Raw genomic sequence first — 23,782 nt, 5'->3', positions numbered from 1 at the left:
ATGCTGCTCCCCGCGTTGCCGTGACGACACTGCACCTCGCGTTGACGTGACGACGCTGCTCCCCCCTCGTTGCCGTGACGACGCTGCTCCCCACGTTGCCGTGACGATGCTGCTCCCCGCGTTGCCGTGACGACACTGCACCTCGCGTTGACGTGACGACGCTGCTCCCCCCTCGTTGCCGTGACGACGCTGCTCCTCCCTCGTTGCCGTGACGACGCGGCGGCCACTGTTCCCGCGCTCCCCGGGTCGTGAGTCTCGCGTGAGTCTGCGCGGCCGCGCGGGATGTGACCCGGCTCGCGCGTCCCTAGCAACGGCGGCGCGGCGTCACGTGAGCACAAGCGGGGTGTCAATGGGCGGCATGGCGTGACTGGGGCAAGGCCAATGTTCAGCAAGGAGGGCTTCAGGGCCGCAGCGTTGCTGGCAGGGGCTGGGGTGGCCTCGGGGGCCTTGGGGATCTACTACTTATGGAGACACCACAAGGGTCCCCTTCTCTTGGGTGCCCTGGAGCAGCAGGAGTTGGTGTGGGCCACAGCCAAGTCAGAAGAGCTGTTCCTGCTTGAGGACCAAGAAGCCCCCAGTGGGGTCTCAGAGGAACAGGCTGAAATCCGGTGGCATCTCGACTCCATACAAACCTGCTTGAATGGCCTGAAGGATGAGGTGTCCTCCCTGAGAGGCTGCATCCAGGGCATTGTAGAGAAGCAGGTTAGCCTGAAGAAATACAAGACTGCCAGGAGGAAGAAGAGGAGATATGAATCCAAGAGAGACAGCGATGATTCCGCAGAATCTGTCTCCATCTACTTCACAGCAAATGCTGGGAAACCCTCAGACAGTGAGAGTGAAGCAGGGTTAGTCACGAACCTTTGGTCCAAGGGCTTCCACCCATTGTGACTAACTTCGCTTGGCACACGTTATTAACATAGAAACATTAGAAATAGTAGTAGACTTGTTTCCCTCAGCCAATGGAAGACTGATCCTGCCCCTCAAGTTAGCTTTCCCGCCCAATTCCCATAAATGTTTGTTTTCTTCAGTGACCAAATATCTCCTAATTTCATATTCTAATACACTGAATGAATGAGCAATTGTAATTCCCTGGAGAAGAGAATTCCAGTTTACAATCCTTTGGGAAAGAAATATAATTCAGTTCTAAATGTACAACTCCTTTCCAAATACTGTACCCACATACTCCAGACATTGCAGTTTAAGATAATATCCTGTTGGCATATATTCCAATACTCAGTACCCGAACACGTATATTTGTTCATCAGCTGGTTTGGACATTTCATATACCTCAAAATTCCAATTTAGGAGACACACTCATATTATTTATGTAAGCAAATGACTGTGTACTGTTCTATGTATCACCATAAAGGGAGGCTTTGCTATTTCAGAATCAAACAAGATGGATTCATTTCCAATCTAAAACTGGATTGTAACATAGAAGAGTTTTGCACAGGAACAAGTCCTTCAGCCAAACATGATGCCAATTTAAACTAATCTCATCTGTGCGCGGGTGTGATCCATTTGCCTCCATCCCCTGCATATCCAAGTAGACCCTCAGATTAATAATAATCATATTTGTTTTACTATTTTTGGCACAATGATAATTACATCACTTACATGCAAATTAATTGGATTAAATTAATGTTTAAAATAGGTGTATAAAATCATGAGGGACATACATAAGGTGACTGGTCATAGTCTTTTTCCCAGGGGACGGCAATCGAAAACTTTTTGAGGGCAGGGGTTTAAGATAAGAGGGGAAAGATTTAGAGATACAGCTTGGAAACAGCCCACTGAGTCCACGCTGACTATCGATCACCCGTTCACAATAGTTCTATGTTATTCTACTTTCTCATCCACTCCTAACAAATATGGGGCAATTTTACAGAGGCCTACTAACTAACAAACCCGCATGTCTTTAGGTTGTGGGAGAAAACCGGAGCACCTTGAGAAAATCCACGTGGTCACAGAGCACGTGCAAACTCCACACTGACAGCACCCAAGGCCTGGGTCTCTAGCGGAGGTTTTTGTCAGTCTCCCTACCTGCTTCCACTACCTGCAACCTCCGGCAACCACCTGCAACCTCCGGGAACCGCACGGAAATCTTGGGTGGGGCGCAAAGTCTCCAGAGGTTTCTGTTCAGGTTTCCTAAGTGGGACAGGGGCATTAGAGTCTGAAGAAAGGCCTCGACCCGAAACGTCACCCATTCCTTCTCCCCAGAGATGCTGCCTGTCCCGCTGAGTTACTCCAGCATTTTGTGTCTACCTTGGGTACATCTATGAGATTTATAAGACACTTGAACAAGTCCACAGATAGGAAAGGTTTGGATCGATATAGGCCAGGTTCATGGAAATGGGATTAGCCTTGTTAAACAATTTGGTTGGTGTAAACGAGTTAGGCTGATGGGCCTGTTTCTGTGCTCTATAACTCTTATGATTTAAGGAAACGTAACTGTATCTGAACTTTGTAAATCTTTTAGTGAGTTTGAAAGCAAGAATTTATATTTCCTTTACAATCAACAGACAAATAGAAATCCCTGCAGGTATGGACTGTTCCATGCTGGCATTCGCAGCAGCATCGTTCACAGATGACAGGGCTGGCCCAGAGGTGGATTCGTCACTTCTTCAATTTCAACAGGAGATTGGGTAATGGATTGCATTTATTGTTATTCTTACGCCATTCTGTGGATTGCCAAGGAATGTAGAAGGGTCATTTACTGAAGCAGTAGTTACAGTTTTTTTTAGTCTGAAGAAGGGTTTCGACCTGAAACGTAGCCTATTTCCTTCGCTCCATAGATGCTGCCTCACCCGCTGAGTTTCTCCAGCATTTTTATCTTCCTACAGTTTTTAAAATTTCTTTTCACTTTTTTATTAGTTTTTCACAGTAGTGAAAGGAGTACCAGCTGAAGGTCACTTATAAGTTGGCAATATTTAAAGACAGCAGATAGCACACCTTTTCAGAATGTTATCCCATTTTTTACATTCTATAGTGTTTCCCTCTCCCCGACTCGTAATCTGAAGAAAGGTCTCGACTGGAATCATCATTCCAGCTGCTACGGTCAAGCAAATGCCTCCGTTGCCATGCTGTGAGAACGAAGAGGTTGAGAAGGAGTTTCTTCCCAGAGGCCATTAGAACTGTAAACTCCTATCTCACCATCTTACTGTACCATTCTACTTTTTTTTTTGAATTGCTGTTTTTTTTTTTCCCTTTTTCCTTCCGCCCACAATATTTAATATGTAAAAGAATATGTGATTCTGTTCCATTCTGTTTGTAGTTTGTTTGGTTGTTTGTTTGTTTGTTTTTTGCACAAAGTCCGCGAGCATTGCCACTTTTCATTTCACTGCACATCTCGTATATGTATGTGATGAATAAACTTGACTTGACTTGACTTCCATCCAGAGATGCTGCCTGTCCCACTCAGTTACTCCAGCATTTTGTGTCTATCCATAGTTTATCTTGTTTTGATTCTCTTTTTTTTCTGTTCATGTAATGGTTAGCCAATCTGTTCACCATCCATAATATTGGAACGCTCTCCTGTTCTTTGTATGTTGGCAATAGCAATCCCTGATTTCTCCCATCCACAAAAAGTGCCTTTGGTATGCCAAGGTTTTCTCCCAACTCTATTGACATGTTTCACGTAAAAAAAACTTTACAACTACTGAACTTTGTGTATTCCAGTTTTACCACACCAAGTAATGAAACAGAAATAGAGAAGGACGAAGAAGAGGTCAGCGATTTGGTGCAGGTTCTGAATTTCTCCCCTCCCACGGAGCCAGAGGCTGACTCCTCTATACAGTCTTTGAAATCACCCATAGATGAAGAAAGTGAAATGAATTCACTCCTGCAACAAGTAGACACACTGCACGATGGGACGAAAGAGGAGCAAGAACAAGGATTCAAAGTCCTTTTGGACAATAAAAATAAGGTAAAAACAAATCAAAATATTTTATATTATATAGATGCTCCATAGATGCTGCCTCACCCGCTGAGTTTCTCCAGCATATTTGTCTACCTTTGATTTTTCCAGCATCTGCAGTTCTTTCTTAAACAAAATATTTTATTTGCTCTGTGTAGGAAGATGCTGGTATGAACCGAAGATAGACACAAAATGCTGGAGTAACTCAGCGGGACAGGCAGGCAGCATCTCTGGAGAGAAGGAATGGGTGACGTTTCGGGTCGAGACCTTTCTTCAGACCCTAACTGTACCTGTTCTACCACTTTGTCTGGCAGCACTTTCTTTTACACTACTCCCTTCTGTGTGAACACTTTACCCCTCAGTTACTCCAGCATTTTGTGTCTATCTTATTTTATTTACTCGATGCCTTAGCAATGCTTGTAATGCCCACGGAAACACAGATAAATGCAGAAGAGTAATGCTGTGATAAATTGGCTCAGTGCTAAAAATGTTTGTTTAAGTGGTTTAATTTAAGGTTTCTAACCTTAATATTTTCATTTCCATTGGCCCACTTTTTTTCCCTGGACACCTGTCTTAAGTGGAATTTTTAATCTATACTCTGTAATTGGCTTCTAAAGTAATCCTGTCGTAAATCATGGCATGGGAAGTAAAAAAGCAGCCCTGTCACCACCAGTCACATTCTCGGAACACGGAACATTAATAGCAAGTAAAAGCAACATCCTGCCTATGATTCCTTGAATTTCTGGAGAAATTACCTTTTAACTTGGAGCAAAGCCAATTTTTCCCATTGTTGGACTAACTCTAAATTAACTAAATGTGCACCTGATTATGGAGAAGGCAAGCAATAGTCTAACCATAATAATAATAATACATTTTATTTAATGGCGCCTTTCAAGACACCCAAGGCCACCTTACATCACATAATATCTAATAAACATACAATAAGCAACAAAGCACCAGGAATTAAAAAATCAACAATAAAACATACAATAAGCAACAAAGCATAGCACAAGTTCAAGTTCAAGTGAGTTTATTGTCATGTGTCCCAAGTAGGACAATGAAATTCTTGCTTTGCTTCAGCACACAGAACATAGTAGGCATTGACTACAAAACAGATCAGTGTGTCCATATACCATTATATAAATATAAACATGTGACTCTGTCTTTGACTCTGACATGGGGGGGAGAGGGGAGTGCAGGGGAGAGATATGTTTAAGTTTTGCCTTCCATCACAGTGAGGAGGAGACTCGCTGTGATGGATGTTTATGTGAATTGAATTGTGTTGGTGTGTGTCTTGGTTCTTTTTTTGTATGGCTGCAGAAACCAAATTTCGTTTGAACCTCATGTGAGGTTCAAATGACAAATAAAAGGTATTGTATTGTAAACACATGAATAAATAGACTGATAAAGTGCAAATAACAGTGCAAATAACACAACGAGTTAAGATTGATATAAAATATGATGCAGTTGTTACAGTTAAAATGAGTAAGCTAGTTTAAAAAGACGGGGTCATAAGATGAAGGGTCATTTTCCAGAAATGTGAACACTGTTTTTCTTTCCACTGATAATTCCTGGGCGAGGATTTTCTATTTTTACTGTAGGAAATAGCAAAGTGTTATAAATCTGATATAAGAATAAATAGATCATCACAGTTTCAAAATACACTGATAAAGGCCCTAGTCCATGTTGAGGAGCTGTTTAGAAATCTGCAATAATAACATTTCCGTATCCGAGTCGTCCAAAAATAATGCCTTTTCTCAGCAGCTGGTCTTCCTGAGTCTAGCAAAGTGCCATTCCTGAGTGGCTTGATTGTAATCTTGTATTGTCTTTCCGTGAACCAACCAACTTAGCACACAACCAAAGCTTTTCACTGTACCTCGGTATACGTGAGAATGAACCAAACTCAAACTAAACTCGACCTACACACCAAGAGCCAGTATCGGGGGCGTGCTATGAAGACTAATGCAAACAGCAGTGACCAAAGTCTGTTTAAGAAACAAAATATTCCTGTCTTTAGCAGAATCAATTCCACCACATTATTGCAATTTATAATTTCATTTTTATTTTGCACAAATATTCTCCAAGTTTCAAATTAAATGAAACTTGGCAGGTTCACCTACCTCAGTCAATGGGCTTAGAAATTGCTTTATTACATTTTAATGGTGTTAAAGTTCCATTGTGGAACATAAATTTAATTGAGTTTTTTTGAAGAAGATTGATAAGGACAGAGTGGTAGATGTTGTCCACATGTAACTCAGCAATGTCTGACGTGGTAGGATAATCTGGAAGGTTAGATCACATGGGATCCAGGGTGAAATAGTGAAGTGGATACAAAATTGGTTTTGTGGAAAAACACAGAGGGTGGCAGTGAGGAGCTTTTATTCAGATAAAAGGTCATTGACCAGTGATGTACCACAGGGTTTGGTACTGTGTCCGCTATTGTTTGTTGTCAGTATTAACGATTTGGATGACTATGTTGGTAACATGGTAGGTAAGTTTGCAGATGACACCAAAATTGGTGGTGTAGTGGGTAACCAAGAAAGTTATTTAAGATTACAACAGGAGCCTACTTCTTGGCTAACTGCGTCAAGTAATACTTACTTACTTATGCCCCTGTCCCACTTAGGAAACCTCTGGAGACTTTGCGCCCCACCCAAGGTTTCCGTGCAGTTCCCGGAGGTTCCTGGAGGTTTTTGTCAGTCTCCCTACCTGCTTCCACCACCTGCAACCTCCGGCAACCACCTGCACCGCACGGAAACCTTGGGTGGGGCGCAAAGTCTCCAGAGGTTTCCGTTCAGGTTTCCTAAGTGGGACAGGGGCATTACTTACTGCCTATTATGCCTCCTGGCATGTAGGGCAGCAACAAAGGTCTTCCAGTGTTGATTCCTTCAGTTGCTGTTTCCGTAACATATTTGTTTTACGAGACAGGGTTGTTAGCCCTGTGCTCAACCTCCAACCTGGAGGAACAGTAGATTGCTCTTCGTCTCGCCTCTACCCTTTGACCTGTCCAGCATGGGGGACCCTAACAGGAGACGAATCTCCCGCTGGCATCGCTCTAGGAGTCACTGAGACACACAAGCTCCCCGACCACGACAAGGTTGCAATCCAACGGGGAGGCGTCAAGTAATGGCAGGTGTCATTTAACTTAGGCAAGTGCAAAGTGTTAAGGGCCTGTCCCACGAGCATGCAACCGCATGCGGCAAGCCCGACCTAACGTGGTCGCTTGAGCCGTACGGCCTCGTGGGGCCGGTCCCACTTCGATCGCCAGAGCCATATGGAGTTGTGCCGAGCTGGTCCCGACATCGCACAGGGCTCCGAAAAACTGACACTGTCCAAAAATTCCGTGCGGCAACGGCCTGCCGGCCCGCAGCCGCCTTGAGGCTGTACGCACCACCTCAACGGGCGTATGCACCGTCTCGATGCCGTACGCAGCGTCTCGACGCCGTACGCCTAGCGCGAACTTCGCTCGAACTTCACGTCAACTCGTACGGGATCACTCAACCTCCGCGCGGCCCCCGCTTCCGGTTTGGTCGCGCTCGCCGCATGCAGTCGCATGCTCGTGGGACAGGCCCTTTACAATTCGGTATGTTAAACCGGGTAGGACATATACAGTAAATGGAGGTGCTGAAAGTGGTAACACAGGTAGACAGGGTAGTGAAGAAGATGTGTAGCACGCTTGCCTTCATCAGTCAGGGTATTGATTACTTTCTTCCAGAGATGTTGTCTGACCAGCTGAGTTACTCCAGCTTTTTGTGCCTGTATTGATTACTGTAGTTGGGCTGCCATGTTGCAAATGTACAAATCGTTGGTCAGACCACACTTTAGGGTAAAGAAGTACATGCAGAGAGGTTATGTGTAGGAGTTCGCAGTGACCACAAAGATTGCAATTTAAGTATTGATCCTTTAAATTACAAAGTTTCATGTAGTTCCACTGTGAGCAAATAAAATCATACAGAGGACAGAGGAACATTTCCTCCTTTATATAATGCTTGACCTCAACATATACATTGCTTAAGCATTTCCTTTGCAACTTTATGAAACTCAACTTTTGGTCACTACTATAAATGAATCACGTTGACATTTTTTGCCAACATTTTAGCCGATGGATATGAACTGGTGGGCTACTACAAAGGAAATGCTAATAATGTTGTGATTGAGGTCAACTGAGTCATATTTTAGGACAGCATCTAATATTTCGCTTGGGCAGCTTACAGCCCTATGGTATGACTATTGATTTCTCGAACTTCAAGTAACCCCCGGCATTCCCTCTCTCTCTATCCCTCCCCCACCTTGGTCTTGGTCGCACCAGCTTCTCGTTTTCACCCAACAAACAAGTTAACAATGGCCTGTTTCCTTTATTATCGTCACTTTTTTGCACATCTTTTATTCATTGTTCTTTATCTACTACATCATCGTCTATATCTCTCGTTTCCCTTTCCCATGACTTTCAGTCTGAAGAAGGGTCTCGACTGAAACGTCACCCATTCCTTCTCTCCAGAGATGCTACCTGTCCCGCTGAATTACTCCAGCTTTTTGTGTCTATCTTCAAATTTTAGAAGGTCCCCTCCAGCAATCCAAAGAAATGTTATATCCAAATGGTGATTGGCTTCCAGGAATTTTGGTTCAATATTTCTGCATTTATTGTATATGATGAGTAATAGTTAATAGTCAGCTAATAGTTTCACACTGTTAAAAGCAGGTATCCATATTGTTTTTGACGGACTCATATCTCAGCAATGGTGTTTGAATTAGCTTTCACGTAACTTACAGTATGGCAAGAGAAAGGAGTTCTGCTGGCGAATGATTCGTGCCTATAGTGACATGTTCCAGCTGACAGAAGATAAAGAAACACAGAAATGCTATGCTTTGGCCGGTAGGAATTATATTTCTGTAAATTTAAGATCCAACAGTATCATCTCCCTGCTGAATGTGAATAGCCTAGTAAGATTACCAGTGTGGTCAAAGACTGGGTAGAAACAAAGACATTCCTTTTTGTCCCCACTGTTGTTTAGTTTAGATTAGTTTAGAGATACAGCGTGGAAACAGGCTCTTCGGCCCATCGAGTCTGTGACGACCATCGATTACCCGTATTAAAGAGGGAACTGCAGATGCTGGAAAATCGAAGGTACACAAAAATGCTGGAGAAACTCAGCGGGTGCAGCAGCATCTATGGAGCGAAGGATTTCGGCCCGAAACGCCCGAAAGAAGGGTTTCGGCCCGAAAGGTTGCCTATCTCCTTCGCTCCATAGATGCTGCTGCACCCGCTGAGATTCTCCAGCAGTTTTGTGTACCTTCGATTACCCGTACCCTGGTTCTATCCGACACACTGAGGGAAAATTTACAGAAGCTAATTAACCTACGAACCTGCACATATTTGGAATGTGGGAGGAAACCAGGGCAGCCGTAGAAAACCTACGTGGTCACCTGGAGAACGTACCAATTCTGTACAAACAGCGCCCAAAGTCAGGATCGAACCCTGGTCTCTGGTGTTGTAAAGCAGCAACTCTACTGCTCTGCCATTGCGCAGCCCCTAAACTCTCAAGCACTTGTAGATCAGTGTCACTCATGTTATGAGTCATACTTGTAGCCACACCCACTAGCTTAACAGTAAGCTTCTCTGCCTTGTTCCCACACTTTTACAGTAACGTGCTAGTATGAAGTTACCTATGCTGTACCGTTAATAAAGTCTTTGGACCTTAATCACCGTGTTAGACTTTGGTTATTTAAACAGCAGAATCGCAACAGCACTGAAACCTGTAATTTAATGATTTAAATAGCACATTTGCTGCAGAGGATGCAAAACTTGTCTGTTTGTTTGCAAGAGCAAGTTTATAAGTTGACATAAACTCAGAGCAGTAGAGTTGCTGCCTCATGACGTGAGAGACCCGGGTTCTGTCTGAACTATGGGTGCTGTCTGTACAGAGTTTGAGCGTTCTCCCTGTGACCAGGTGGGTTTTCTTCAGATGATTTTGTTTCCTCCCACACTCCAAAGACAATAAAGTTTGTAGGTTAATCTCTGCTGTAGTTTGCCCCTAGTGTGTAGGGAGCGAGGGTGGAATAACATCAAACTGGTGTACCGGTTATTGATGGTCAGTGTGGACTCAGGACAAAGGGCCTTTTTCCACACTGTATCTCTAAAGTAAAGTTAAATTTTGTTTTTTACTTAATACTAAATATAGAAACATAGAAAATAGGTGCAGGAGTAGGCCATTCGGCCCTTCGAGCCTGCACCGCCATTCAATATGATCATGGCTGATCATCCAACTCAGTATCCTGTACCTGTCTTCCCTCTTTAGCCTAATTCCTTTAGCCACAAGGGCCACATCTAACTCCCTCTTAAATATAGCCAATGAACTGGCCTCAACTACCTTCTGTGGCAGAGAATTCCACAGATTCACCACTCTCTGTGTGAAAAATGTTTTTCTCATCTCGGTCCTAAAAGATTTCCCCCTTATCCTTAAACTGTGACCCCTTGTTCTGGACTTCTCCAACATCGGGTACAATCTTCCTGCATCTAGCCTGTCCAACCCCATAAGAATTTTGTAAGTTTCTATAAGACCCCCCCTCAATCTTCTAAATTCTAGCGAGTACAAGCCGAGTCTATCCAGTCTTTCTTCATATGAAAGTCCTGACATCCCGGGAATCAGTCTGGTGAACCTTCTCTGTACTCCCTCTACAGCAAGAATGTCTTTCCTCAGATTAGGTCCCTCTACGGCAAGAATGTCTTTCCTCAGATTAAATAAAGATTACTGCTGAATTTTCAGCCAAATATTCAAAATTAAGAATGCAAATAGGCAGCAAACACTAAAATGTATCAGCATTCTTTTTGAAGTTTTAAAATGAAATGATGACCAGCAAGCCAAGTCAGTCATTTTATTTTGTATCATTCAGCTTTTACTTGCAAGTATTTTAATTCACTGTTCCCTCATTTTACACAGGAAGAGATGAAGGAAATGACAGTTTGAAGGACCATGCGGACAGCATAGAATGCCAGATTTGGTATGAAATTATCCATTTTGTTCCAGTCCAATGCCATTAACCTAGTATCTCAGTAAACTATTTTACTCTGTTATGTGGAATGACAGATCAGTACAAATAGGGTTAATTAAAAATTGATAATAAATTGGCGAAGGAATAGATTCCCTGCATGCCAGTTGTAACAGATATGAAAAACATTAGAGCAGATTTAGCTGCCAAAATAATGTTGCAGGCCCACAGTTTACAAATAATCTACCAAAGTGTGGTTCAATAAAAAACAGCTGTGAACAGTGAATCACCACATTGCTGGACGTTTATTCCATTCCCTTTTAGCCTCTGGAACAAATAGCAAAACTATTATCAATGTCTACATAAGATTGAAGAAATTGCTCCATTGGCAATGAAACTCAACACAAAGTTAGGCCTGGTACACAAAATTGCTGGGGAAACTCAGCGGGTGCAGCAGCATCTAAGGAGCGAAGGAAATAGGCGTCGCCTATTTCCTTCGCTCCTTAGATGCTGCTGCACCCGCTGAGTTTCCCCAGCAATTTTGTGTACCTTCGATATTCCAGCATCTGCAGTTCCTTTTTGAACACAAAGTTAGGCCTGATAGCTAGAAGCATATCTATTTAATGTCAAACTCTATGGACTTCCAGAAGGATTTTGATAAGATGCTGTTGATATGGGACATTTAAAATGGTCATGTGCAGGAAGGAACTGCAGTTGCTGGTTTAAACCGAAGATAGATCAAAAATCTGGAGTAACTCAGCGGGACAGGCAGCATCTCTGGTGAGAAGGAATGGGTGACGTTTCAGGTCCTAGAAACATAGAAAATAGCTGCAGGAGTAGGCCATTTGGCCTTTTGAGCCAGCACCGCCATTCAATATGAATGGCGCTGCTGGCTCGAAAATCAGTACTCCTTTCCTGCTTTCTCCCCATATGCCTGTGGACTTTGGCAAGGCCTTTGACATGGTCCCTCATGGTAGGCTAGTCTGGAAGGTTAGACCATATGGAATCTATTTGGAATTCCAAATTGGCTTGGAGGGGGGAGTCAAAGGGTATTTCATTCCTGCTTCATTCAAGATTAGTCATTGTTATCTCTAGTTTAATACATGTTGGTTTATTTCCCCGTGACGAAGGCTTGCGATTGTGAGTGGGTATCTGGATGAACACGAAGCAGAGGATAGGTCTGAAGGAAATGATGAACTCAAGGTGAGAAAAATATTATTTTAGTTATCCTTAGTGTCTGTCCTGACCTACATACAATGCATGGTAGACAAAAATGCTGGAGAAACTCAGCGGGTGTGGCAGCATCTATGGAGCGAAGGAAATAGGTGACGTTTTGGGTCGAGACCCTTCTACAGGGTCTTGACCCTTCTTCGGGTCTCGACCTGAAAAGTCACCTATTCCTTCGCTCCATAGATGCTGCCTCACCCGCTGAGTTTCTCCAGCATTTTTGTCTACCTTTGAGTTTTCCAGCATCTGCAGTTCCTTCTTATACATACAATGCTTTGTTGTTTTATTATGGGTGCAGAATGGCTATCATGGAAAATTATTAACAAGTCGGGTCACTTCACACTTAATATATGTGACAATATTGACAGCATTAAATAAAGCGCAGGTTCCTCAGCTTAGATTGTGCTACTCTTGTACCTACGAGAACAAGATTTTAAAAAATAAGCAAAGCAATCTACATTCAAATATTAATTGCTAAATGTGAATTCCATCTCTTGCAGGAGATGGAAGATGAGGCTGGTGTGCTCATTGAACTCACTAACAGGCAAGTTGATCATACATTCACATCACATGGGGCATGGCGCAGTGGTAGGGGCCGCATGGTGGTGCAGCGGTAGAGTTGCTGCCTATCAGCGCTTGCAGTGCCAGAGACCTGGGTTCAATCCCGACTACAGGTGCTGTTTGTACGGAGTTTGTACTTTCTCCCCGTGACCACGTGGCTTTTCTCCCACACTCCAAAGATGTACAGGTTTGTAGGTTAATTAGCCTGGTATAAGTGTAAATTGTCCCGAGTGTGTGTAGGATAGTGTTAATGTGCGAGGATCGCTGGTCGGCGCGGACTCTGTGGACTGAAGGTACACAAAATTGCTGGAGGAACTCAGCGGGTGCAGCAGCATCTATGGAGCGAAGGAAATAGGCGACGTTTCGGGTACTCCACTGTGGACTGAAGGGCCTGATTCGCGCTGTATCTCTAAACTAAACACAGGGGCATTAAATGTTATGCTGCCCAATAACCACATTAGGACATTCTCAGCGGGTCTGACAGCATCTCTGGAGAAAAGGAATTAGTGACCTTTTGGGTCGAGACCCTTCTTCAGAATGAGAGTCAGGGGAAAGGGAAACGAGAAATATGGACAGTGATGTAGAGAGGTATGGAGATATAGAACAAACAAATGAAAGATATGCAAAAATGTAACAATAAAGGAAACGGGTCACCTATTCCTTTACTCCAGAGATGCTATCTGACACGCTGAGTTACTCCAGCCTTGTGTCTGTCTTCGGTTTAAACCAGCATCTGCAGTTCCTTCCTACACATTGGGCCATTCTAGCTGGGTTTAGTCACTGAGACTGCCCCCTGGTGATTGCAGCAGCTGCAGCAGTTAAGAACCATTGTCAGTCTGTATAGGTCTATAACTCTTGACAGAGTTGTTAATAAGACAGGTGCTTTATCAATAGAGGCATAGAGTATAAGAGCAAGGAAGTCGTTCTGAACCTTCATAAAATACAATTCCGCAGCTGGAATATTGTGTTCACTTCTGGTTCTGTAATAAGAAGTATGTGGAGGCATTAGGAAGAGTCCAGAAAAGACTTAACAACACTTCTCAAACTCATAACCAATACTAGCAAGAAAGCCAAGGGTTTCAAATGCAGGGGTACATCGTTACTTGCAAGTTCCCCTCCAAGACGCAAACTGTTAACCTGGAAATATATTGCTGTTCCTTCACTGTCATTAGTCACTGAGACTGCCCCCTGGTGATTACAGCAGTTGCAGCAGCAGTTAAGAACCCTGAAGCCACCAATAATACAGCCGCGTGTGTCCCGTTAATGGTGAATGGAAGGCAACTCCATGAAATGCAAAGCAAATAAATAAAAACATAATAGATTTAATATTTTTAGTGTAACCGAAACCACCAGAATGAGTAGACATAGCTCAAGAGGATGAGCTAATACCATCAAAGGTAAAATGAGGCCAATACTTATTTACATCAAAGGCCAACATGTTTAGGGGGAAAACATTTTAGACAATCGACAGGAGTAGGCTATTCTGCCCTTCAAACCAGCACCACCATGTGATCATGGCTGATCATCCACCAGTACCCTGTTCCTGCCTTCTCCCCATATCCCCTGACTCCGCTATCTTCAAGAGCCCTATCTTGCTCTCTCTTGAAAGTATCCAGAGAACCGGCCTCCACCGCCCTCTGAGGCAGAGAATTCTGCAGACTCACAACTCTCTGTGTGGAAAAAGTGTTTCCTCGTCTCCGTTCAAAATGACTTACCCCCTTATTCTTATAAGAATCTGAGGGGTAACTTTATCACACTAAGGGTGGTGGGTGTATGGAACGAGCTGCCAAGGAGATAGTTGAGGCATGGATTATCACAATGTTTAAGAAGCAATTAGACAGGTACATGGTTAGGAAAAGTTTAGAGTGATATGGGCCAAGTGGGACTAATGTAATCTGGACATGTTGTTCGGTGTGGGCAAGTTGGGCCGAAGGGCCTGTCTCCAGGCTGTATGATGTGTTTTGTAGTGAATTATGTGCCCTCCGATGCAAGACAATTGCACTCCTTTTTATTTGAACATTCGAAGTAATCGTGAAAAGGTACGAGTCATAATGTTCCCATGACAAGTTAGGAATCTTGAAATGCTTAATTCAATGTTAAGCATCCCATGGCCAATGGCAGGTTTGTGTTGAATCACTGATCTTAGCTGGGATGCTGGGCAGGATGTTACAATACTTCTGGATGTTGAAGTGTGGTTGAGGCATGTAGTGGACAGATTGGATGGTTAGTTGTAGTAAACAAACCAGGGCTTCCAGTCCTGTGTTGTGTGAATAGTCATGACAAGATTGCATTCAGTTATAATGCATGCTGGGTTGATCAGCCTGGGAATGGGCAGTGTCAGATCTCAAATTGAAAAACAACAGAGACCTATGGACCCTGCATCAAAGATCCTACAGCGAGCAAGATCGTCCACTCGACGAAAAAGACGTAGTAAGGTCATGGGCAGATTCATGGGTAATTTTCGGCCCCATTTCCGTAACCAGCTTCCGTCTCCGCACCAAAGATCCCAAGATACTAGTGCGGAGACGGAAGCCGGTTACGGAAACATCCTCGTAAAAATAAGTTATTTGGGAAAAATCTTCTCCTCATTTTCAGAATTATAATTTATTAACACAAACTGATCCCCCTCATCGCTGAATACACTGCGGGTCGGGTCGGGTCGGGTTACTGAAATGGATGAAAAAAAGGCCCACGTTCCGCTCCGTTGCGTACTACACGTCAGCCCATTGCATTTAGAAGGAATGGTCTTCTTGCTTGCTATAGGATCTTTGCCCTGCACTGCAGTAGGTTGCAGAAAAGGTGGAACATGTTACAAGAGTGCCACACCTGGTGGAGCTGCTGCCTCAGAGTGCTGGAGACCTGGGTTTGATCCAGACCTCGGATGTGTGGTGTTTGTATGTTCTCCCTGTGACCACGTGGGTTTCCTCCGGGTGTTTATGTTTATAGGTTAATGGGCCACTGTAAATTGTGTACAGTTCTGTATGTTATTCCACTTTCACATCCACTCCCTAGTGTGTAGACAGTGGATGCGAAAGTGGGATAACACAGAACTAGTGTGAACAGGAGATGGATGGTCGGCGTGGACTTGTTGGGCTGACAGGCCTGTTTCCATGCGGTATGTTTCAATCAATCAATATCTGGACTTGTCTTTCTATTTTTATAGTTTGGACACCATAAAAATTCCTGATGTTGTCCCTCTTGATGATGCACCTGAAACGGCAGAGGTCACAGACAAAGTTGAAGAACAGGTAACACAAAATAATTTTAAAACGTGAAATTAAAATGTATCATTATTGAGATGTGAAGTAATGAGACTTCAGATGTGCCATGTTGCATGTCCTGCTTTGTTCTGGCATCTTCCTACCTTTAGTTCCCTTCCCGCTATTGTCAGTCTGAAGAAGGATCCCCACCTGAAACGTCACCCATCCTTTTTCTCCAGATTTGCTGCCTGACCCCCTGAGTTTTACCAGCACTTTGTCTACCTTTTGCCAAATGTTATCATCAGTGCCCCAATCAGTGAAAGCAAGCATGTCAGACACCTTCATTACCATCCAAGTGATCAGTGAACTATGGATTTGTATCCCGAGATCCCTCTGTACATCAATGCTTCTAAGGGGCCGGCGTTCATGGAGTCACAAGCATGAGTTTAAAAGACCTTTTTTGAGTGTTTGTGTAAATGTTGCACTCTGTATGAATTGTCTCTGACTCTGTGTCAACATGTTGTGGATTTTGGCTCTTATTCATCTGCCAAAGCTTTCGGATCCTAACCAGGCGTTATTACTCATGAACAGACCATATGCAGATGATGGAAATTAGTGTATGATGTTGAAATCGATAACTAACTATAAATTCCTTTCCTTGTAGGGCGTGCAGTCGCGGCATGCAAGTAACATTTTAGTCGAAGTGATTAACAGGTAAGCTGACAATAGAATCACATCATACTAAAACTAATGTGTGCTTCCCCTGTGATTCATGCATTCATGCACCACGCTTGATTTCTGCTTTCCTTTCTGTTCCTTGACCCACGTATAAAGGCAGTTTGTATTTATGACTTGGGATTTTTCTATAATTGAATTCTTTCTATATCGACTTTATCTAATACCTTTAATTCTCTTTAATAGCATTTCCTCAATCTTCCCCAGTATCTGAACTCTTTGCTTTAATCCCTATCTTGTAACTCACACACTTTCTTTGTTCTTTTTTTAATATAATGCAGAGACCCAGTATTCATTTGTGTGGACCGAATAGGATTCTATATGTTTAACAGACTTTCATTCAATTCTAAACATCTTGTCACAAATCCTTGTGCTTTGTTCTCATTATATATCTTTTGCTGACCGATGATGCTTTAATGATTTTATCATTTCCATCTCCAGATCATTATGACATAGGAATCTGAATTGTATATATTATTACGGGCAATATTTTAATTTTTGTCACCAAAATATATTATCTCACATTTGTCTCAGTTAATGTTGGACTTACTGATGGGAAGTCATCCAGATTTGGACTGAATGAAACACCCAAGAGCATTTAAAAAGTTTTTTTGAAAACTTTGTTCCATATGTTTAGAATCTTTATATGTGTCCAGAATTTGAGAGACACTGCAAAAAAATGGTACCAGCTAACAAGAACGAACGCTGTTTTAAAAAAGTGGTCAAAAAAAGAATTGAGAATGTCATGCATCTGAATCATATTGAGTTACTGCTCTTGGATGGGCTACATGGAAGTGTTTATTGGCCTCAGTGCTAGGAGAAACATCAATTAGGCTTCCCATTCTGGATTGTTATCCAATCTCAAAAAGTATGTGGACAACAGGATTGTGCTTCTCTAGCAAACACTTGCCCTTCTTGTCAAAGAGCGTGAAGACACCCATCATCTCAGTTCACACTGCAATGATCAGTGGAATGGCTCCGGAGATACTCATCAACAGCTCTTCCCCACCTTAATGCCCGACTCCTGCACAGCCTGCGTATGCGAATTAATATTTGGGAGACCGGCAGGATGGATATACCGGTCTCCCAAATGTGGGGACTGAGGATATCTTCTGCCGGGTGGGAACTCCATTCACAACTGCAATTTCTGACTTGCAAACACAATTCAGGTTACAACAGAGCTCAGCAATGGAACCCTGCCATAACGTGGGCAGGACCTGTAATTACATCCCAGTAATTGAGTGTCAATGCACGAGAAAGGTAAAGAAGAATGACCTGTGTGAATAAGAATTGCTGAACATTTCCATATTTCCACAGTTGTGACACTGCACTCTTACAGCGTGCTGCCAGTTCTATTGCTGATTCAACCGAGATAGTGGATATTCAGGACAGAAACATACAACAGGTAAAATAAAATTGTTTCTTGTCAATGTAATTACACAAAATATGGCAGCATTTATTCATTATTTTTTAGTCAAAATTCTATTACTTGGACATAAATTATATATTAAAAAAAAATGTTTTTAGCGATCAGCCAACTGCAGAACCACAAATGTAGATCTCAAGTCTTAGCATTATTTATGTTCAGTGCGCATAAATAAGAAATAAGGAAGTTTTTCAATACGTCTCAATTACATTTCTACCACTCATTCACTTGAAATTTCCTTCAAATCCTTTATTTGCCTTCAATTCCACTGGTAATTGGGGATCAATTTTGAACTTGGACAATTGAAGATTTCCCTTGATTTTCACTATTGTTGAAGTTAACCACAGAGATACAAGTTGCTCCATCATTGTCCACTATGCACCAATGTCAGTCATCCCGCTGGGACTCTGGTTTGTCCAAATGTCTTCATGAAAGAGTAATTTAAAAAAATGACAAAAAATGGTTGAAACTTGAGGAACATTATTCCTTAAGTAATATACAGTTGAGGCTGCAACTCTGGAATAAAACAAAATATTCTAAAAATAAAACGATGGAAATATTCAGCAGGTCTGGCAGCATCTGTGGTGAGAGAGAGAAGCAGAGTTATGTTTCAAATTTAAGACTTGAATATACACATGGGGATGCTAGGAGCTGGCAGCATAAGCCTCGATTATCAATCTTGTGCCCTACCTCCACTTGTGCTTCCAGTCAAAGTGCCTCACTCATCCTAATCTACATTATTCACTAACTGAACACAAAATTGTCAATAAATCCACTGACAAGGACTGTTATGTGATGAACCATATTTATGTTGTAGGCAAGGCGACAATTTATCTGATGCATCATCCTAGCCGCCCTCTAGATCATAATCCCATCATTAAATATCAGGCCAATATTCCAAGATAGCCAGAAACCTCATCTTAGTTTTAGTTTAGATATTCAGCATGGAATCAGGCCCTTCGACCCATCGAGTCCGCACTGACCAGCGATCCCCGCACATTAACACAAGCTTACACACACTAGGAACAATTTACACTAATACCAAGTATACAAACCCAAGCCAATTAACCTACAAACCTGTATGTCTTTGTATGTGGGGGCAGCCCGTGAATCTTATCTGAAGATTTTCCCCTCCACATCCCAAATCCATATAGCCTTCATCTCTTTTCTCCCCGTGATCTACAAGCAGGAATGTTTTGGCATGTTCATATAAATCCATATAATCTTTTTCTTTTCACCCAACATTCATTCAGTCTTTGGCATAATCTGCACTTAAGCTGTTTCCAGTTTCCTGGTCCCACTGCCTTAAGGGCCTGTCCCACTTTCACGACTTAATTCAAAATCTCTGCCGAGTTTAAAGGACCTAAGAAAAAAAATCAAGATGGTGGTAATCTACGAACTCCCACGACTATGTTCACGAACTCCTACGAGTATGTCTACGAATTCCCACGACTATTTCGATGCCCTCCTTACGAGTAAAAAGTTGCAATTTCTTTCATCCCGACTATTTTTTTACTCGTGGACATTTTTTATCGGGCTGGAAAAATCATCCCGACTTACCTGATGCCACGAGTACCTACGGCTGGCATAACGAGACCTACGGACTCGTGGTGAACATTCTGCGAGTTTGAATCAAAGGGAAAACTCGGGAATTTGTGAATAACTCGTGAAAGTGGGACAGGGCCTTTACATACCAGTCCAGGACGTCTACACTTCCAGCATCCTCTATTGTCTGACTGACCGTAATTTCTTGCTTTTACAAATCCCAGCAGCCCCTCTCCACTGCCATCCCACTTCACTCAGTGGACGTACTCATTGAGTTTTTCTCCTTTGACTCAATTTCCTTCAAGAAAAAGGTATAATTACAGGAGCAAAAAACAAACAGTTGGAAGAACTCAGTGGGTCAAATTACTTTTAAGGCAGGAGAAGAATTGTCAAATTTTTGGGGCCAGTAAGTGATCAGGATGAAGGATAGAAGCAAAGAACTCCAGATGATAGTTAATACACAAAAGAAGATAAAGTGCCGGAATAACTCAGCATGTTAGGCAGAATCTCTGGAGAACATGAATATAGTGGGATCTATAATGTTTGGGACAAAGACCCATCATATATTTATTTGCCTCTGTACTCCACAATTTGAGATTTGGAATAGAAAAAAAAATCACATGTGGTTAAAGTGAACATTGTCAGATTTTAATAAAGGCCATTTTTATACATTTTGGTTTCACCATGTAGAAATGACAGCAGTGTTTATACATAGTCCCCCTATGAGATTTATATCTCTTATTACAGGACATGAAGGCGCTAGATGAAGCTAATCTGATGGTTGAATTCATCGATGGGTGAGCTTATCATAAACCCAAAGTGTAACAAGTTCCCCGGTGATTGTGTCCAGCAGTGTGTGGCTGATTCGATTCCTGGTTGATTCTGGCTTAGCTCAGTATAGTGGTGTTTTGTCAAGCAGGTTGCAGAGGGTCTGGGCCGGGAAAATAAACAATAGCTGGCGTAGCCCACCTGACCCCAAGCCTGCCCATCACTCAATACAACCATGGCCACTCTACCCAAGCCTCCATCTTCACCTGAACCCTATCGTCCTCAATACACAGATCGTCCATGTATGTATGTATCCCGCTTCATTGCAGATGTTCCTAGTGAACTAAACTCCAAAACTCTGGGCAGTTAATTGCAAAGATCTGATATCCTTGCTTGAAGAAATTTTACCTACCTCAGTTGTAAATGGCAAACTTCTTAACTTGAAACTATGTCCCTTCGTTCAAAACTCTTGCACTTGTGAAAATATTCAAGCTATCCTGTCAAGCCCCAACATTCTCTCCCCCATGCGAGATGTTAAATGTTTCAATAAGATCGCCCTTTATCCATCTAAACTCCAAAGAATGCAGACCAACCTGCTTAACTTCCCTTGGAAGATCGATCCTCTCCATCCCAGGAATTAACCTGGTTCACCTATTATAGACTGCCTCCAATATTACTGAATCTTTCAGCTAAGGGGACCAAAACTGCACCGTATTCCAGGTGTGGCCTCACCAACATGCTAACAAAAATTTCCCATTTGCCAAAATCAGCCAGAGTCTCTTCAAGTTGCTGTAAACTTGACGTCCTCAGATCTGATCTGCCATTTATCTAGATAATAGCTAATCTTTCATCTATGTCAGTGGCCTTTAATATCCAAAAATGTATTATTGCTGACTATATTCAGTGCCTGGCCTCCACAACTCTAAACTTCAGTGTATAGACCCAGTATACATAATCCCTTCATACCAGTTTTCCACATTACATTCCATCTGCCTTGGCCTTATCCAGTCACTTTGCCTTCGCCTTTCCCCTTGAACCTTATCTATATTCTCATCACATGCTGCCTCTACAATTTTGTACCATCTGCGAACTTGGATGGAATACACTTGACCCCTTCATCCAGATCAGTGGTTTAGATTTTAAGCAGCTGCAGTATTCCCTTTTTGTCACAGCCTCCCAACATGAAAATAACCTCTTCGTTCCTGCTCTGCTCTCCGACCGTTAACGATTCCTCAATCCATTCCAGCGCATTATCTCATGCGCTGCAATTTTTTGTTTTTGGTCGAGTGTGACAACGCGAAACCCTCAAAAATATCTAAATACACCACATCCATTGAGCCCATGGGATGTCATTGCTTTCTGAAGGGTTGGAAACTCCAGTTTATCACCTGCGGAGAATCCTGGCATTATTTCACTAGGTTGTCCTTGGAGCATTGTTGGACAACATCGAGGAGGACTGTGGCTCAGTGGAAGGCTGACCAACAGGACTGTCAAGTTTTATTTACACCACAGCCCAATAAATTAATCATTGCATTTGGACTCTTAAACCCATAATTAACTAACCCACCACTATAATGATGTCTTCCATTTGTCTAGTTATCACATCACGTACAGGAGTGAGTGCAGCCTTCTAGCCCCCGATGTTGCGAAGTCAGTAGCAGCCACGGACAGCGATAATGACCAGGTGAAACTTCAAACCAATGTGCTGCTTCATGCCCCTGTCCCACTTAGGAAACCTAAACAGAAACCTCTGGAGACTTTGTGCCCCACCCAAGGTTTCCGTGCGGTTCCCGGAGGTTGCAGGTGGTTGCGGGTAGTGGAAGCAGGTAGGGAGGCTGACAAAAACCTCCGGGAACCGCACGGAAACCTTGGGTGGGGAGCAAAGTCTCCAGAGGTTTCCGTTCAGGTTTCCTAAGTGGGACAGGGGCATCACTCTGTTTGATGGGTTGTGAAGGATAATGTTTTTTCATTGTTGTAGTCGGCGACAAGCAACTCATATAATGACACTTTAATTTAGTGTCTTTAAAGCTTTGCCAAATTAAAACAATATTTTCTATGAATAATCCTGAAAGCTAATTTAAAGAGTACTGTGGTAAATGCAATCTTTGAATCGATCACTACTTGGCAGCAACTGAAATTGTCCTGTGGCACAGTTACACTGGAAGAACTAATATTGCTGGAGAAACTCAGCGGGTGCGGCAGCATCTATGGAGCGAAGGAAATAGGCAACGTTTCGGCCCGAAACGTTGCCTATTTCCTTCGCTCCATAGATGCTGCCGCACCCGCTGAGTTTCTCCAGCATTTTTGTCTACCTTCGATTTTCCAGCATCTGCAGTTCCTTCTTGAACTAATATTGCTGATGTTTATAATGCATCAAGTCTCTCCAACTGAAACCTAATGCATGAAGATATTGACATTTATCTCTTTTTTGCCTCCAGGATGAACCTGATGAGGTCAAAGATGCAAAATATTGAACAGACAGTGTCTGAAGAGCCAGCAAACCATGGCATGACTGCTTAAGATGGCAGGAATGGCCAGCACAACAAATCTTCCTACAGCCAGGGTTAACGATTTGATTTAAAATAAAACCAAATGGTACTTGAGCATTTTATAAATAATGAGATTTCTTAAAACACCAGTCAATTCTCTCTTCCACTGCCTCTGTACATCATGCTTCTTTAACGTTTGTAATAGGGTACTTGTGGCTACAATTGTCTCACAATAAATATGCTTTGGGTTTAAACATGCAAGCACAGAGGAATAAGAAATATTCAATGTTGTTTTTCACGCTTGGGCTAGGAGCAGGTAATGGAATAAAAATAATTTAGCCCTGGATTTCTTTAACTACTGGTTTTAGGTTGAAAATACTCAAAATTATTAAACTAGTTATGCCAAATTAAACAAGGTTTTTGTTCCATTGTGTAGCAAGGACCCAATCGAAGATTTTATTTACATTTGAGTTGCGTGAATTTTAAAAGTCTACAACCTATTTAGCCCAGCATCAACTTTACAAACGCAGACAGAGTGGCCAGGGGAAGTTCTGTATGATTGTATTCTATAAACTGCAGTAAATGCAGCCACATGCACATACATAAACTCCCATTGCTGGCAATATTCAGTGGGGTAAGAGGGACTACATCTAGGAAGTGACTAACCTCTTTCAAGTGGCTTGCATCAGCAAGATTAAAGATCTATCCTCTGGCAATTGCTGCAGAAAAAAAGTAATTGAGAGTATTCAATAAAGTTGTGATTTTCATCATGTAATATTAGAGGGGCAGTTGAAAGTAGTAAGTCTTGTGATGGACCTGCAGGAATCTGTTTAATCTGCATTAGAAAGCCCAAGCATAAGTTACCAAAACTGAATTTCATGATTGTGCCATTGGTTGCAGTCAAGGAATTTACCATCTCAGAGTTCAG

The 23,782-nt window shown here is 42.6% G+C and overlaps 1 protein-coding gene across 1 annotated transcript; it reads left to right on the top strand.

Annotated features, from left to right (window-relative positions):
* The first annotated feature begins 251 nt into the window (after nucleotides 1-251).
* LOC116967783 (regulator of microtubule dynamics protein 3-like) lies at nucleotides 252-23,266 on the top strand. The gene is made up of 13 exons (XM_033014392.1): nucleotides 252-845; nucleotides 2,523-2,645; nucleotides 3,679-3,925; nucleotides 8,687-8,789; nucleotides 10,855-10,915; nucleotides 12,034-12,106; nucleotides 12,631-12,674; nucleotides 15,855-15,939; nucleotides 16,556-16,605; nucleotides 17,944-18,031; nucleotides 20,345-20,394; nucleotides 21,962-22,049; nucleotides 22,804-23,266. Exons 1-13 carry the CDS (start codon nucleotides 382-384, stop codon nucleotides 22,837-22,839), a joined length of 1,512 nt encoding a protein of 503 aa, XP_032870283.1. The 5' UTR covers nucleotides 252-381; the 3' UTR covers nucleotides 22,840-23,266.
* The last annotated feature ends 516 nt before the right edge of the window (nucleotides 23,267-23,782 follow it).

Source organism: Amblyraja radiata, chromosome 41 (genome assembly GCF_010909765.2).
Source record: "Amblyraja radiata isolate CabotCenter1 chromosome 41, sAmbRad1.1.pri, whole genome shotgun sequence".
Taxonomy (NCBI): Eukaryota; Metazoa; Chordata; class Chondrichthyes; order Rajiformes; family Rajidae; genus Amblyraja; species Amblyraja radiata.
Note: the sequence above shows the minus strand (reverse complement) of the source record. Positions and strands in the feature narration are given on the sequence as shown.

What these genes read in the sequence shown, in the direction of transcription:
- LOC116967783 (XM_033014392.1), top strand. Translation starts at nt 382, where the DNA reads ATGTTCAGCAAGGAGGGCTTCAGGGCCGCAGCGTTGCTGGCAGGGGCT. An exon ending in AGCATAGAATGCCAGATTTG is followed by an intron (nt 10,916 to 12,033) that starts GTATGAAATTAT and finishes CCCGTGACGAAG; the next exon opens with GCTTGCGATTGTGAGTGGGT. An exon ending in AGGACAGAAACATACAACAG is followed by an intron (nt 18,032 to 20,344) that starts GTAAAATAAAAT and finishes CTCTTATTACAG; the next exon opens with GACATGAAGGCGCTAGATGA.